The 14,572-nt window shown below is 33.0% G+C and overlaps 1 protein-coding gene across 1 annotated transcript; it reads left to right on the forward strand.

The window, feature by feature from the left end:
• The first annotated feature begins 12,108 nt into the window (after positions 1–12,108).
• On the forward strand, positions 12,109–13,989 carry LOC108333275 (lysM domain receptor-like kinase 3). The gene has a single exon (XM_017568675.2). The coding sequence runs from the start codon at positions 12,609–12,611 to the stop codon at positions 13,917–13,919; it is 1,311 nt and encodes a 436-aa protein (XP_017424164.1). The 5' UTR covers positions 12,109–12,608; the 3' UTR covers positions 13,920–13,989.
• Positions 13,990–14,572: the final 583 nt, after the last annotated feature.

The raw sequence follows: 14,572 nt of genomic DNA on the forward strand, positions 1-14,572 counted from the left end.
TACCGATTGTTCCTTTTGCTGTCTTTTCTTTTTATGGTTCATTTTACTTTTCTTCCTTCCCCCGATACACTATCAATATATTCAATCAATCCTTTCACCAACTATTCTTTCTAATGCAAACTCACTCTCTTCAATCTCTACAAAAGATTTTCAATTTAACAGAATCTCCCTCTACCCTTTTTTCTCTTTCAGAATTTCCTTTTTTTCTGAATAAGTATCTCTCCTAAACCAAAATTAAGTGTGGGCAGAGGTGCATTGAAGTAAAAGAAAAAGGTGTTTTTTACTTAGATTAATCGATGTTAAAGTTTGTAATGGAGAAGATTCTGATGTGTAGGTGAGAAATAGGGTGGGTATGTGTTGTTGTAGGTTGAAGAAAGAGAATATAAAGAAGAAATTTCACAGAAAGGAACATTGAACGATACTTCAGTCACCTTGACCATTCATTTGCTTAGTGACACTAAAGCGTCTAAAGATGCAAGATGCTCTTCTGTTAATTCACATGATAATATAATAGATACAAAAATAATACACCCTTTGAAAAAATACATAAAAAAACCCAAAGGCATTGCATAATTTTTTAGGAAGGCTTTACAAGAAAACCCAAAGGTAACTTTAGTGCGAAATTTGTCTTAGGACATCTAACTTCATAATGTTGTGGACTTAGCTAAAAGGGACACCTACTACACCAAAACTCACAATGTGTGTTCTATCTTTTTTGCTCTTTCTGTTAAACCAAAAATCCGTCATACACTTTATATTTATGCCATTTATGTCTTTTTACTTTTCCTTTCAGAAATTGAATTGATAGTACACAGTTTTATTCAGACCAATTCCATTTATTTTTTATAAATACAAGTGTTTTCACTTAATTATTTATGCATATTATTTAATTACGAAACTAGAGTCATGTTATATATATATATATATTATGAAATTTAAGATCTCAATTGTGCTGACATTTCAAAATCTATCAATTATTTATCATTGCATAATTTTTTTAAAAAATACAATACATTTAAGAATGTTTGTTATAAATGTTTAATAAGATAAATATATTATTGGTTTATTTATCTAATTTATTGGCAAATTTAATTAATAGAGAAGTGTTTGTAAACTAAGTCTATAATTCATATGAGATAGAAGTTATTATAACTAGTTTATAACCTATAATTTATTTAATTTTGTTTAACTGCTTGCTAAAGTCAATAACTATGTTTTAATTTATTTGATTGATACAAAAATAATTGATATAGTAATTTGTAACTTAATTAATTTTATTCATTTCTATCTCTTGTATTGTAATATAATTTGTATTAACTTTAATTTATTTTTATCCATTGTAACATCTCATTTTAATAATATAACACTACTAAAATAAAATATTACATAGATGATGATACAACAATTATATAAAATTAAACCTTTCACAATGACAAGATTTAGTAGAACCATCTGACTTTCCGTCTGTTTCACTCTTACCTCTCGTTGAATCAACTGAAAAGAATGTCTTCCTAAACTCACACCATTTAGGTGACCATCACAAAAAGAGAAAACAACACGTAGACATACAACACAAAAGCAATGGTAAGCTAATGGTAAAACAGTTTATCACTGGAATGGGGCGCTTGGGGGGAAGGGCTAGGAAGCGTTCAAGCCTCATGATAACAAACTAAACACTTCCAAAACTCACCTTTGATGTATTTGAACCTTGTTCTAATGATTAAATGGATTCCTTACACCCTATAATTGATTAAAAATCACATTTAGAATTAAAGCAAAGTACTCCTTTGATTTCAAAACTAGGTGCACTAAACCATTTGACAACTCTAAAAGTGTCCAAACTCAAATCTACCCTTTCTAACTCAAAAATTTATAAACTAAAGGTATGAACAAGTTTGGATGGACTTAATAACATACTCCAACAGCTCATTTTCATCACAGGCTCCATACTTTAAGTTTTCACTAGCTAGAACCTCCAATTTAGACTAAAACGTACAAAATGACAACCTAAGAACTCAATATTTGATCCAACATAGATTTATCCTACTCAACACCTAAACATATCCCAGATGACTTAAGAGTTGTCCCTAAATTACTGGTTTCTAATTTAACCATTATCTTAAAAATTCAACTGTCAAAACCCCTAAATTTCACCTAGAAACAACCCAAAATACCATCAATTAGCTACTACCTATTTCTAGATCATATTCTATCTAATTCACAACTCTAACATGTCTTAAACTGCCTTAAAACTCACTTCCAACTCCATTTTCCTCTCCTTAACCCTTCACCTAGAATTCCATATACCAAAACCCATTTTAAAGTCAAAATGACTAACAATTCAACTCATATTTTGTTTTCACCAGGCTATATCAATTTCATATCATCAACCTTCACAACATTAACCAAATACAAAACTATAATCATATTTAATCTAATGCATCCAAGCAATTTCATTCCAATCACACATGTATACTAAAACAAAACATACAATTCCAACATCAAAGTTAACATACATTCAATCTTTCGTATTATTAACTACTGTACTATATGAAGTATACCAATCGGAATTGATTATCATTAAGCAAGTACTAATAGGTCAGATTGCCTTACGCTCTACAAATATACAACATTAATGATTAATTATTGGGTTTGATTACCTAAAATATATTGCACTGGTGGTTAATCAATGGACGTGGCTGTCACAAGCCTTATAAGTACACAACTGATTTCCAGGTACAATAACCTTTTTCTATCCTAATAAAATATAGATCTCTTTATCAAACATATCTGACTTGAGCGTCAGAGTGTCTTCTGCAGGTCAACAACCCATTGTAGTGGATCGCGTTCTCGGAGAGGATTGAAGATCAAAAGAGAGCAGAGCAAGGAAGGACGACCGACCCTCGGACCAATTCAACCGAAACATTTTGGCGCCCACCGTGGGGCCGAGTGACATCCCCATGAAGTCATGAAGAACCAGACGCGCGCTCGGTCTCGACATCGCTACTTCGGATCAACACCAGGTTTTGCAATAAGAGTAAAAAATTTCGTAATAATTCCTAAAGGCATGTCTTTTGTTTTAAGAACTTTCAGTAACGTTCAGCCCTACATCCAACCTTGACAGGTTCCAGTTTTCATTATAATTTACAGATTATAATATAGTTGTTCAACTCATATTTTTATGAGTAAAAATATCCTGCACAGGAAGGTATAAAGTTGCGTTCAACCTTGTCAGGTTCTACCAACTCTTAAACTATAAAATATTATGCACATATAGTTCAGAGTTGCGTTCAACCTTGTTAGGTTTTATCGACTCTTAATTTTAAATTATAAAATATCCTGCACAGGAAGGTACAAAGTTGCGTTCAACCTTGTTAGGTTCTACCAACTCTTAAATTATAAAATATTATGCACAGATGATTTAGAGTTGCGTTCAACCTTGTCAGGTTCTACCCACTCTTAATTTTAAATTATAAAATATTATGCACAGGATGGTTCAGAGCTGCGTTCAACCTTGTTAGGTTCTACCAACTCTTAATTTTAAATTATAAAATATTATGCACAGGATGGTTCAGAGCTGCGTTCAACCTTGTTAGGCTCTACTGACTCTTAATTTTAAATTATAAAATATTATGCATAGGATGGTTCAGAGCTGCGTTCAACCTTGTCAGGTTCTAACGACTCTTAATTTTAAATTATAAAATATTATGTGCAGGAAGGTTCAGACCTCAACTTGGTCAGGTTATAATAGTCGCTCGGGGGGAAGTCAGAAAAATGACTTCAGAAATTCCCGCTCAATGCATGAAGTCAGAAAAATGACTCCTGCCTCAGGATCGCTCGGAGGAAGTCAGAAAAATGGCTTCAAAAATCCTCGCTGAACACAGGAAGTCAGAAAAATGACTCCTGCCTTAAGCCGCTCGGGGGGAAGTCAGAAAAATGGCTCCAGAAATCCCCGCTCAATGCAGGAAGTCAAAAAAATGACTCCTGCCTTAAGCCGCTCGGGGGAAGTCAGAAAAATGGCTTCAGAAATCCCTGCTCAACGCAGGAAGTCAGAAAAATGACTCCTGCCTCAAGCTGCTCGAGGGAAAGTCAGAAAAATGGCCTCAGAAATCCCCACTCAACGTAGGAAGTCAGAAAAATGACTCCTGCCTCAAGCCGCTCGGGGGGAAGTCAAAAAAATGGCTTCAGAAATCCCCGCTCAACGCAGGAAGTCAGAAAATGACTCCTGCCTCAAGGCGCTCGGGGGGAAGTCAGAAAAATGGCTTCAGAAATCCCCGCTCAACGCAGGAAGTTCGAAAAAGAACTCTTATCAGTCAACTACTCAACAGGTTCAACTTTGTCAGGTTCCAATGCCTTTTCATTATAAAAATAAATATTGAAGCGTTTACTTTATTTAAAAGCATATTTTTTGGAGTGAAAATGTCTTGCAGAGGAAAAAGTTTCAAAGAGAACTCTTAGCATTTTCTATTCAGTCTAAGGAACAGATCCAAACAAAACTCTTAGAGTTCGCCGCTCAGTACATAGAGCAATGAAGACTTAAAGCATCAAAGATAGACTCCCTAAATACAACGTGAACGACCTCTTTTAAAGCTCATAATAATCCCTACGCACGTCTTTTAATAAAGAGCTTGCTCGGACCTGAGGGGCTTATGTACTATATGAAGTATACCGATCGGAGTTGATTGTCATTAAGCAAGTACTAATAGGTCGATTTGCCTTATGCTCTACAAATATACAACATTAATGATTAATTATTGGGTTTGATTACCTAAAATATATTGCACTGGTGGTTAATCAATGGACGTGGCTGTCACAAGCCTTATAAGTAGACAACTGATTTCCAGGTACAATAACTTTTTTCTATTCTAATAAAATATAGATCTCTTTATCAAACATATCTGACTTGAGCGTCAGAGTGTCTTCTGCAGGTCAACAACCCATTGTAGTGGATCGCGTTCTCGGAGAGGATTGAAGATCAAAAGAGAGCAGAACAAGAAAGGACGACCGACCCTCAGACCAATTCAACCGAAACAACTACCAAAGCATACTTTGCAATTCAAACTAAAAAAACACTAGTTTTTCTTACTTTATACCAAAGATACTGAACTCTAAACGGAATAATTTTAAAGAAATATATGTATGTTAAGTAATAAAATGAGTTTAATAAATTATATTTATATAAACAAATTCTTTTAAGTTTTTAAATACAATTCTCATTATTTTAAAATATCTATAAGTTTTAATACTCTATTTTCTATTTTTGTAGGTTATCACGTCTACTTCAATTTTATAAACATAATCAACTGTTGTACTATTTTTTCATTTTTTATATTGTTATATTAATTATTTTGCTTTTTTATTTCTTAAAGTAAGTTATTGCTATATAAAGTTTATTTAAAAATTTTATTATATGTAATATATAACATCATGTAAGACATTTGTCACTTTAATTTTTTATGTTGAATATTTCTTAATTTAAATTATATAAACATTTAAAGAGTAATCCGATAAATACTAAAAATGTATAATACTTGTTTATAAAATCAAAATAATTTATAATAAGTAAAAAAATAAAAATAATAAAACAATGTATTAAAATATAAACGATAATGATGAAATAAATAAAACAAACGACAAGTTAATGGAAACCGCTTAGTATAAGATCGAAGCTCATAAACAAAATTATTTTAAAATATTTTAGCAAGCATTTTTATATTAATCAAATTAATTCTGAGCTAATAACAAGTTTATTAGTATTACTAAATATACTTTAATAATTTATCCGTTTGAAGTTAACTTTTTCACAATCTTATCAAAATACCAGGGTGGGCATCTAAACTATTAGTTATGGATTGAAGAAAAAATGTATTTTTTGAAGAAACAGAGAGAATGAAACCAGACTCTTTTATTTATAGAAATATATGGAGTTAGGTTTGAAAGATAAAAAGAAAACATTAAACTCCAAACTTGAATCTTCCAAAAGAAAAAATTGACCTTTTTTGTGGTGAAAAAGAAATACAAAATTACTTTATTTATAAATCACACATACTCTTTTAATCTTTCTTGTCAAACCAGAATGCGCAAACTACTTTATTTTTAAATCACACAAACTCTTTTAATATTATCTTGTATAAAGAAGTTTCACATGCTCTCTCTTTTGGTAAAAAGCTCTAAAATGATGCAATTATTTTTTAAAATCACTAAAAGTAGTGCAAGTTTTAAACAATTATAAAAATAAATAAGTTGTAATAAGTTGTGTTAGATTAATATGATTTCAATTTACTAAAGTGTAGTATATTTTATACAACTTTAATTAAAATTAAAAAAAATTACAACACATTAAAATTGTATGAAGATACAGTTTTAGTTTATATTACAATGTATTAAAATTGTATCACACTAATATAACTTTAATTGAAATTGGAAACAAAAAAGTTATAATGTTTTGAAATCATAACAAATAACATAATTTCATTTTAATGTGTCAAAAATTATGTAAAGCTCACACAACTTCTTTACAGTAAAATTATTTATTTATTTTCACAATTTTTTATAATTTTTTAAAACATCATTTTGATAAATTTGAACAAAATTTTACCATTTTGGTATTTTTTTTTTTCTCATTTTCTTAGTTCTCTCCTTTATGCCTAACAAGTCAAATAACTCTTGAATTTACCGTTATTACACACACAAAAATAATAATGTGAAACAAATAGACGCAACTTTTTTTAATAATTCAAAGTTATCATTAAAACTTATCAAATTATTGTTAAAAAGTACATTTAATGTAAAAAATAAAATATGATATCCCATGATTGTAAATAAATATATTTGTTTAAAATAAAAATAATACAATAGATATAATAAAACTTGCTAATAAATTTTGATATTATATTGAGGTGAATTTAAATTTAACTTATTTTGACTTAAAATGTGGTAATTGTTCTTTGTTATATAATGTATATTGCATTCAATAGTAAATTATTTATAATTTTTACTTTGCTTTTGGTTAGTGCTTACTTATATTTTAAGATGAAAATATTTTCAAAAAAAAAAAGAAAATTAAGCAATAAATTAGAAATTATTCTTAATAGACATTGTAGAATATGTTTGGTAATGCAATTTCTATGTATAAGCCACTTCCAATATCTAAATAACTTGAACAACTAAATTTTCTCTCGGATCCCTACTTGTTGTCGGGTAAAGATTAATTCTAAATAACTAACAAAAGCATTATCGGACTGAACGTGAAATTTTTTTCTAGCGGGTGATAATGAACCATGTCGGTTTTTTTGAGAGAGAACTCAAGTAATGTTTCTCTAATATCTTTTAATCTATGTTGATCTCTACTGAACTTTGTTTATGAGAATTTGTCCACAAGATGACCATTAATGAAAATTTCAACTGTCTACTATAATTTAAGATATAATCTATATATTTATTATGAATTTTAATTATAGAAAATAAGAATTTATCTATTGTAATATTCAAAAGTTTGTAGCATTTTCCTGAAAAAAAAAAAATTAATAGTGATAGTCTAAGATGCCCGTTAGTTGCCCAACTAGGTTAAAAGAGCCGGGGGCGTTTTCTTCTTGTACCCCACATTTTTCTTTCCGCACTCCCAAAGTTTTCACTCTTTACAAGTTTACCCTTAATAAATTTGTGCACTGGAACATTCGGGAAGTTTTTGAGGGGATGTGGTTACCGAAATTATCCAAGAAATACTAATCGGAATGAGAAATCCGGTGTGCGACATTCTTCATATGATTCTGATGTTAGCATGTTGGGAGTTTTATGCATGTGATTTCAGATTAGTGTTGACTGTGAAACATGACGTGGGTTGAATTTTTGGGTGCAAGAAGAAATGTCTGTCGTTTATCCATATAGCCCGTGTTCTGCATTTTTCTCTACCAAATCTATCTATCTAGGCCTCCCAAGTTTCAATAAACATTTATGTTTGAGTTAATTTAAATTAACTTATTTCTAGTACGAGTGATCTGAGATTTAATTGAAACTTATTATTATATTTATAATATAATAAAATGTTATAATTTTTAAAATTTTGAATTAGTTTAAATAAATTTATTATCATTTTTAAAAAAAATAAATGATTTTTTATAGATTATATTATCTTTAAATTGATATTTTAAAATTGTACTGAAAGAATTTTTTAAAACTTTTAATCTAATCTAACCCCTTTTAATAATTAGTTAGGTTCGATTAAATTTAACATTAAAATAAATATAAAATCTCAATCTATTTGAATTCAATATTCTTTTAGTAAGTTAAGTCATGAGTTTGCACAAATCTAATTCACTGTTCTTCCAAACTTGAAATTTCTTATCTGGATACTACCTTTACAAATGTCACCAATGAAACACAGGCTTTCACATGAATTAGAGCTTCTAAATTTCTACACGGATATAAAAATATATAATGAAAGTTTAATTAAAACCTTTATATTAATATTATATTTATTAAAAATCAATTTTTTTATTAAATATTTTTGGTTTAGAACTACAATTTGGTTTAAAATTAGGATGAAAATTTTAAGAGTAAAAAATAATATCCTTAATTTAAAATTTCAAGAGGTTAAATATTATATAAATATTAAATAAAACTTAAAACTAACGCATTCTACATTATTAAAAGAAATCATTGTAATTATTATTGTAATAAAAAACAAAACAAATATAAAAATAATTATTTTTGCAAAAGTAAATAAATTTGACAATGATATTTTATAATTTGTATGATATTTTTATTTAATAATTGATATGATTTTTAATATTTTACGTGATTTTTTACTTTTTAAATTTTAAACTAGTGTTAGTGTAACATCCCAAAAATACAGTATAAACTATATAATAGAATAATCACATTTAATAATAATTCAGATCAGTCTTACACTAAGTAGAGCGTACGGTTCTGGCCGAACGACCTTACAGAAAAGATACAATATTTAAACTGTACAAAAATACAAGTCTGACCGAACGGTTTACAAAAGCCAAATATCTATCGGTCATACAAATCAAAACGGGAAGGTGATCGAACAACCACCTCACTACAAAACTAAACTACTGACCGAACGTTCTACTGTTCGGTCTTAACTTCAACCTCGACCAAATTTTCTTCTTCCAGCGTATCTTCCAACAGCTCGTCCCCTTCTGCTCACATCCACACGGATGATCATTGCAACGACAAGACGAACGTACATAACATGACAAGACAGGAAACACAGGGTAAGCTTATTTAATTTAATTCAGGCATAAACATACATTTTAAACAATCCAACACATAAGATAAATTTCAACATACGTATCATCCAAAACCTATTACTAGACTGACTGTTCGGACTGTATGAAATCTGCGTAGCTACAGGCGTTCGTGCACCCGGGTGATGTAGTAACTGGGATGCCCTCAACAGTTGCCACCCGAGGTTAGCCCTATCTGTCCAAAGTACCCCTAAGGACTAGGACCTCCTGCCGTTCCCACACATGACCTACCCTCCTCTACGTGAAGACGAGTACCCACGGAACATCAGGATGAACAACCAGCTTAGCATGCCCACAGTCATACTTTACAAATTCCAATATTCATTCATGAGACGTTCCTCCCCGGAACGCTCGTCCACAATCCACAACATTTCCATATCACATTTTCTTCATCTTTCATTAATAAGTATCTCGTTTAACCACCTCTTACAAAGATTCATAAGAATTCTAAATAACGAACGTTCAACCCGAACTCAGAACGAGACCGAACACGTAGAGTGAAACTGAGAGATCTCAAATTTTGAAATGAATTAAGGCCAAGGGATTTATATCGGGTTGAGGAAGATAACAAGTACAATCATGTATCACAATAAACAATGGAACGAACGTTAATTACAACAATGAGCCAATTAGATGAACTGACTCCTGAGAGCTCCAACTGAACATCAAAAAGACCAGACCAAGTACGAAGACTCCAGAATGAAACCAATGGATAAGGATACTTCAAGACATTCAAAACTAATACTTAGAGTGATGCACATGAAGAAACTGAACGCTTGTGAATACTTAGTTTATTTGAGTTTAGTATCAAGAAATCCAATTTCCAGTCAAAGACTGAACACTATAGGGAGCGAACCCTAGAGGGCTTGAACGAACGCTCGTATTAGAAAGTTTAGCTTAAGGAGATTGAACGAGTGCCTGGTGTGAGACCAAACACTTATTTAGGACGAGCACTTGGTATGAGACCAATTGCTACTAAACTTAAAGAAAATAGACTTGATAATTATACTTAGATACTATTGGGATAATGTTTAAAATATACAACTAAATACATATATATATATATATATATATATATATATATATATATATATATATATATATATATATATATATATATATAGATACTTAAATTTATAACGGAATACAGGACACAACTATACTCTGCCGAACACTCAAACATGGTATTTCGAAATGCAGACGCTCGTCCTCAACTAGGATTCTTCCCAAATGAAAGAATCCAATTCTAACCAAGTTCACTCAGAAAATCGAACGGTCAAAGACCATTCAGTAACGAACGTACACTTTCATAGGGGAATTTCACACTTAGGAATCATTTATCTTCAACTCATTTCTCAATACATAATGTCATAACTTTATAAATTCATATCATAATAAATTTTCATGCTTCATACAATCCATATCATAGTAAATAATCATAGTCCATATAAACAAGCATATCAGCATTCATACTTTATATACATTCAACCACTCAGCAACATGCATTCATTATCAACGAACGTACAAACGAACATACAATTAAATTAGATAAGCTTTCCTTACCTCTAGCGTGAACGATCGTCCTAGAGACAGAAGTACGGTTCACCAGTACCAGTTCTTCTACCCTCAATGCTCGACAATTTTCCAACTAAACCAAGAAAAATCAAAATACTCTCAGAACCACTCATTTGAAGAATGGCGATCAACACAGGAAACCAGAACTGGAGTTGCATGTCTAGGAAAACGAACGATTGGGTGAAGAGAAAGACTTACCAGCTCAGCTTCACAAACCGAACGATTTATCTGGAAGCTCTTGACGCCGGAAGTACTTCTACGGAGAAGGGAAAGGGTGAGATTTCTTAGAGAGAAGGGAGAGCTTTTAGTGAGAAGGAGGAGAAATGAGAAATATCAGAGTTTTGGAGGAGAAGATGCATGCAGAGAGTGTGACGTGAATTTTTCAAAAACTCAGTTTTGCTAAAAACGAACGTCCGCTCCTCTGTTGATACCTGCATTCCACTATCTGATTTCTGACTCTCCTCAGCTTGACACCTGACGTCCGTTCAGAGGAGTTTTGGGTGCGTTTTTAATGGTTCTGACAGTTAGTCTCCACCTTTAAATTTTTATTCTAATTTTAAATCAATTCTAATCTTAAGTAAAAAATATTTTATAAAAATGTGATTCTTATTAAAAATACCGTTATAAATATTTATATAAAAAATAAACGTGATCTTAATTTAAAAAAAAAACAAAAATACTTATTTTAAAAAAGCATTAAAACTGAATTGAATAAAAACTAATAAAAACCAAATTAAATATGTGATACAGTCATAATTTTAGATTAACTTGAAAACATTTTTTCAGATAAAAATAATTAAAAATAAAACCAAATTAACAAAAGTTAGATCTAAATTATAACCTTGAAGCCTTCTCCATAGTTAGCTATCAATGACGGGAAGTTTGAAATTCATAAATATCAACAAATGATAATTAATAATACATAAAATAATCTGTTTTAAAATTAATTTTAAATATACAGTTTCTTTTTTGGTTACTTTTTATTTATTTTCATTTCTTGTGTGACATTAGTAAAGGTTTACCTTTATTAATTTGACTTCAATTAATTAAAGCTAAGATGAAAAGTCAACGAATATGCGTGTAGAGAAGCATTAGTCAACTTGTTTCTGACCACCTCTGCAACTTGCGGGCGAATTTTAAAAGTTTGTCAGTCATCAGATGATATCCCTTATGATTTTATACTGATAAATAAAATTTTAAAGAAAGAAAATAACTTTTTTATACTGATAAATAAAAGTTTAAAGAAACAAAAAAACTTTTATCTAGTTTTATAAAGTGAAAGGTGTAAACCATTACAGATATTTTTTATTGTGTTTATGTGCATATCTAAGAAAATGAAGAAGTGAAAAGGTGTTTGTTGCTGTTGAGCAGCAGTAAGGTTTGAAAATGTGTGTATTGCATTTGCAGTTGAAGAGCAGAAGGAGGAAGGAAGGCGTGTTTTCAGTTTGCACTTTACAGCCATAGCCGCAAAATTGGTTGTCGACCCATTCAATCACCAACTCCAGGTTGAGATAAGATAGCCTCGCGGACCAAACCACATCGTATTGTTTAATAATTTTGGTTTTCCTATAAACTCTCCCCTGAACAGTTAATTAAGCTGCTTAAATTCAATTTAACTTCAAACTTCAAAATTCAATTTAATCATCTTATCTCCTTTCGCTATCCTAATCACCATTGAATCTTTGAACTTTGAACTTTGAAGACACCTTCTCCTTCTTCTTTATTTTCTCCTTCTCCTTTTCTCCGTCTTCGTCGCTTATGTGCAAGACAAAGATGGCGACCAACGCCTCAAGTCCCACTCCCACACCGCGATTACAACAACGCCCCACCCAAAGCCCAAGAACATCCTCCCCAAGGTCCACACTCAGGCCCAATCCTGGGCCCACCACTTCTTTCTCAGACAAACCCTCCACCTCTTACGCCTCCACCGCCAGCGCTCCCTACAGCGGCTCCACCGGCTACCGTCTCTCCTCCGACACCTCCATTGCCAGCCGCACCTCCCTCACCTCTCTCCGCGACACCCTCCCAGAAAACCCTCACATCTACGACTTCTCCGAAATCTGCGCCGCCACCAACAACTTCCTCGCCAAGCGACACTCCTCCTCCACCCCCTGCTGGCGCTGCACTCTCCGCGGAGCAGACGTCATTGTCTTCCAGCGCAAGTTCATCCGCAAACTCCAGACGAATCAGCTCCAGCAACTGCTCTCCGTCGTCTGCCGCAGCCACCACGTCAGCATCATCAAACTCCTCGGCGCCTCCGTCTCCGGCGACCACATCTACCTCGTCTACGACTTCGTCAACGGCGCCAGCCTCTCCGATTGTCTCCGCAACAAGAACAACCCGCGCTTCACCGTTCTCTCCACGTGGATGTCGCGAATGCAGGTCGCCACGGATCTCGCTCACGCACTCGATTACATTCACAACAAAACCGGTTTGAACATCAATTTCGTCCACAACCGTATCAAATCCAGCGGCATCATCGTCACGGAACCTTCTTTCAACGCTAGGGTTTGCCATTTCGGCACCGCGCAGCTCTGCGGCGAAATCGACCTCGAAAACGAACAATTAGGCGAAATCAGTGAGATAGGGGAGAAATTTCCGCCGTCCCCAGCGAGGTCCAGGCAATTCGAGGGCGTGCGGGGGTACATGGCGCCGGAATTTCAAGCCTCCGGCGTAGCGACTCAGAGGTCTGATATATACGCTTTCGGAGTGGTGTTGTTGGAGCTCCTCTCCGGGGAGGAGCCACTGAAGTTTAAATATGACGAGAAGACGCGCGAATTTTTGAGGACGTCGGTGATCGAGACGGCGAGAGGCGTGGTTGACGGCGGCGATGGTGGCGTGCAGGGGAAGCTGAGGAAGTGGGTTGATCAGAGATTGAAAGATTCGTTTCCCGTGGACGTAGCGGAGAAGCTGACACGTGTGGCACTGGAGTGCGTACACGTGGATCCAGATAAGCGACCGAACATGGGACAGGTGGCAGGGAAGATCTCGAAGTTTTATTTGAAGTCGAGGATGTGGTCGGACAGTATTAAGGTTCCTGATCTCACTGTTTCACTGGGTCCTCGTTGAGTTGTTAATTTTGGCGGCTTTGTGTTTTTTAATTGGTTTCAATTAAAGTGAAAGGTCGTTGATTTCACAAGATAGAACTGTAGAGTGATAAGCAAATTAATATTGAAATTAAGAATATTCTTTGTGTTTCTGGTTTCTCAAATTGGCTTGATACTGATTGGTTCTTGAATTAAGTTGGTTCTAATGCTTTGATTGCGACTGGAGTTCTGGAATATGAATTTTTTAATCTGCCACGCTCGGAAACAATAGTAAAATAAAACACGCCTTTTATTACTTTCAGATTTGAATTTCAAAGGTGGAATGGATAGTGTTTTGGTGGTGGTATCATCCCAAATACCAAACCAAGTCTTCTCTATTATTTTCAGACTGCCTTTTCTCTTTCAAATTTAAAACTAATTTTGTAATCTAATTTCGTAAAAGCTTGTTGGTTTAGAAATGGATACTACTCTTTCTAAAGATGAGAGAAAGTTCATTGAACAAAGTTTTATCAAACAAAATGAGAGATCTAAGCTTCTGGTGATTATTATCTTAGGGGAGCTTTCAAAACTGTGGAATAATTTTGTACTTAATCTTTTCTACTTTTTTTTTGTTAAGCAATTTTGTATTAGTGTCAGTTTTGCGGTTCCACTTTTTTTTTCCCATGAATATTAACC

This window comes from Vigna angularis, chromosome 11 (genome assembly GCF_016808095.1).
Source record: "Vigna angularis cultivar LongXiaoDou No.4 chromosome 11, ASM1680809v1, whole genome shotgun sequence".
NCBI lineage: Eukaryota > Viridiplantae > Streptophyta > Magnoliopsida > Fabales > Fabaceae > Vigna > Vigna angularis.

What these genes read in the sequence shown, in the direction of transcription:
- LOC108333275 (XM_017568675.2), top strand. Translation starts at nt 12,609, where the DNA reads ATGTGCAAGACAAAGATGGCGACCAACGCCTCAAGTCCCACTCCCACA.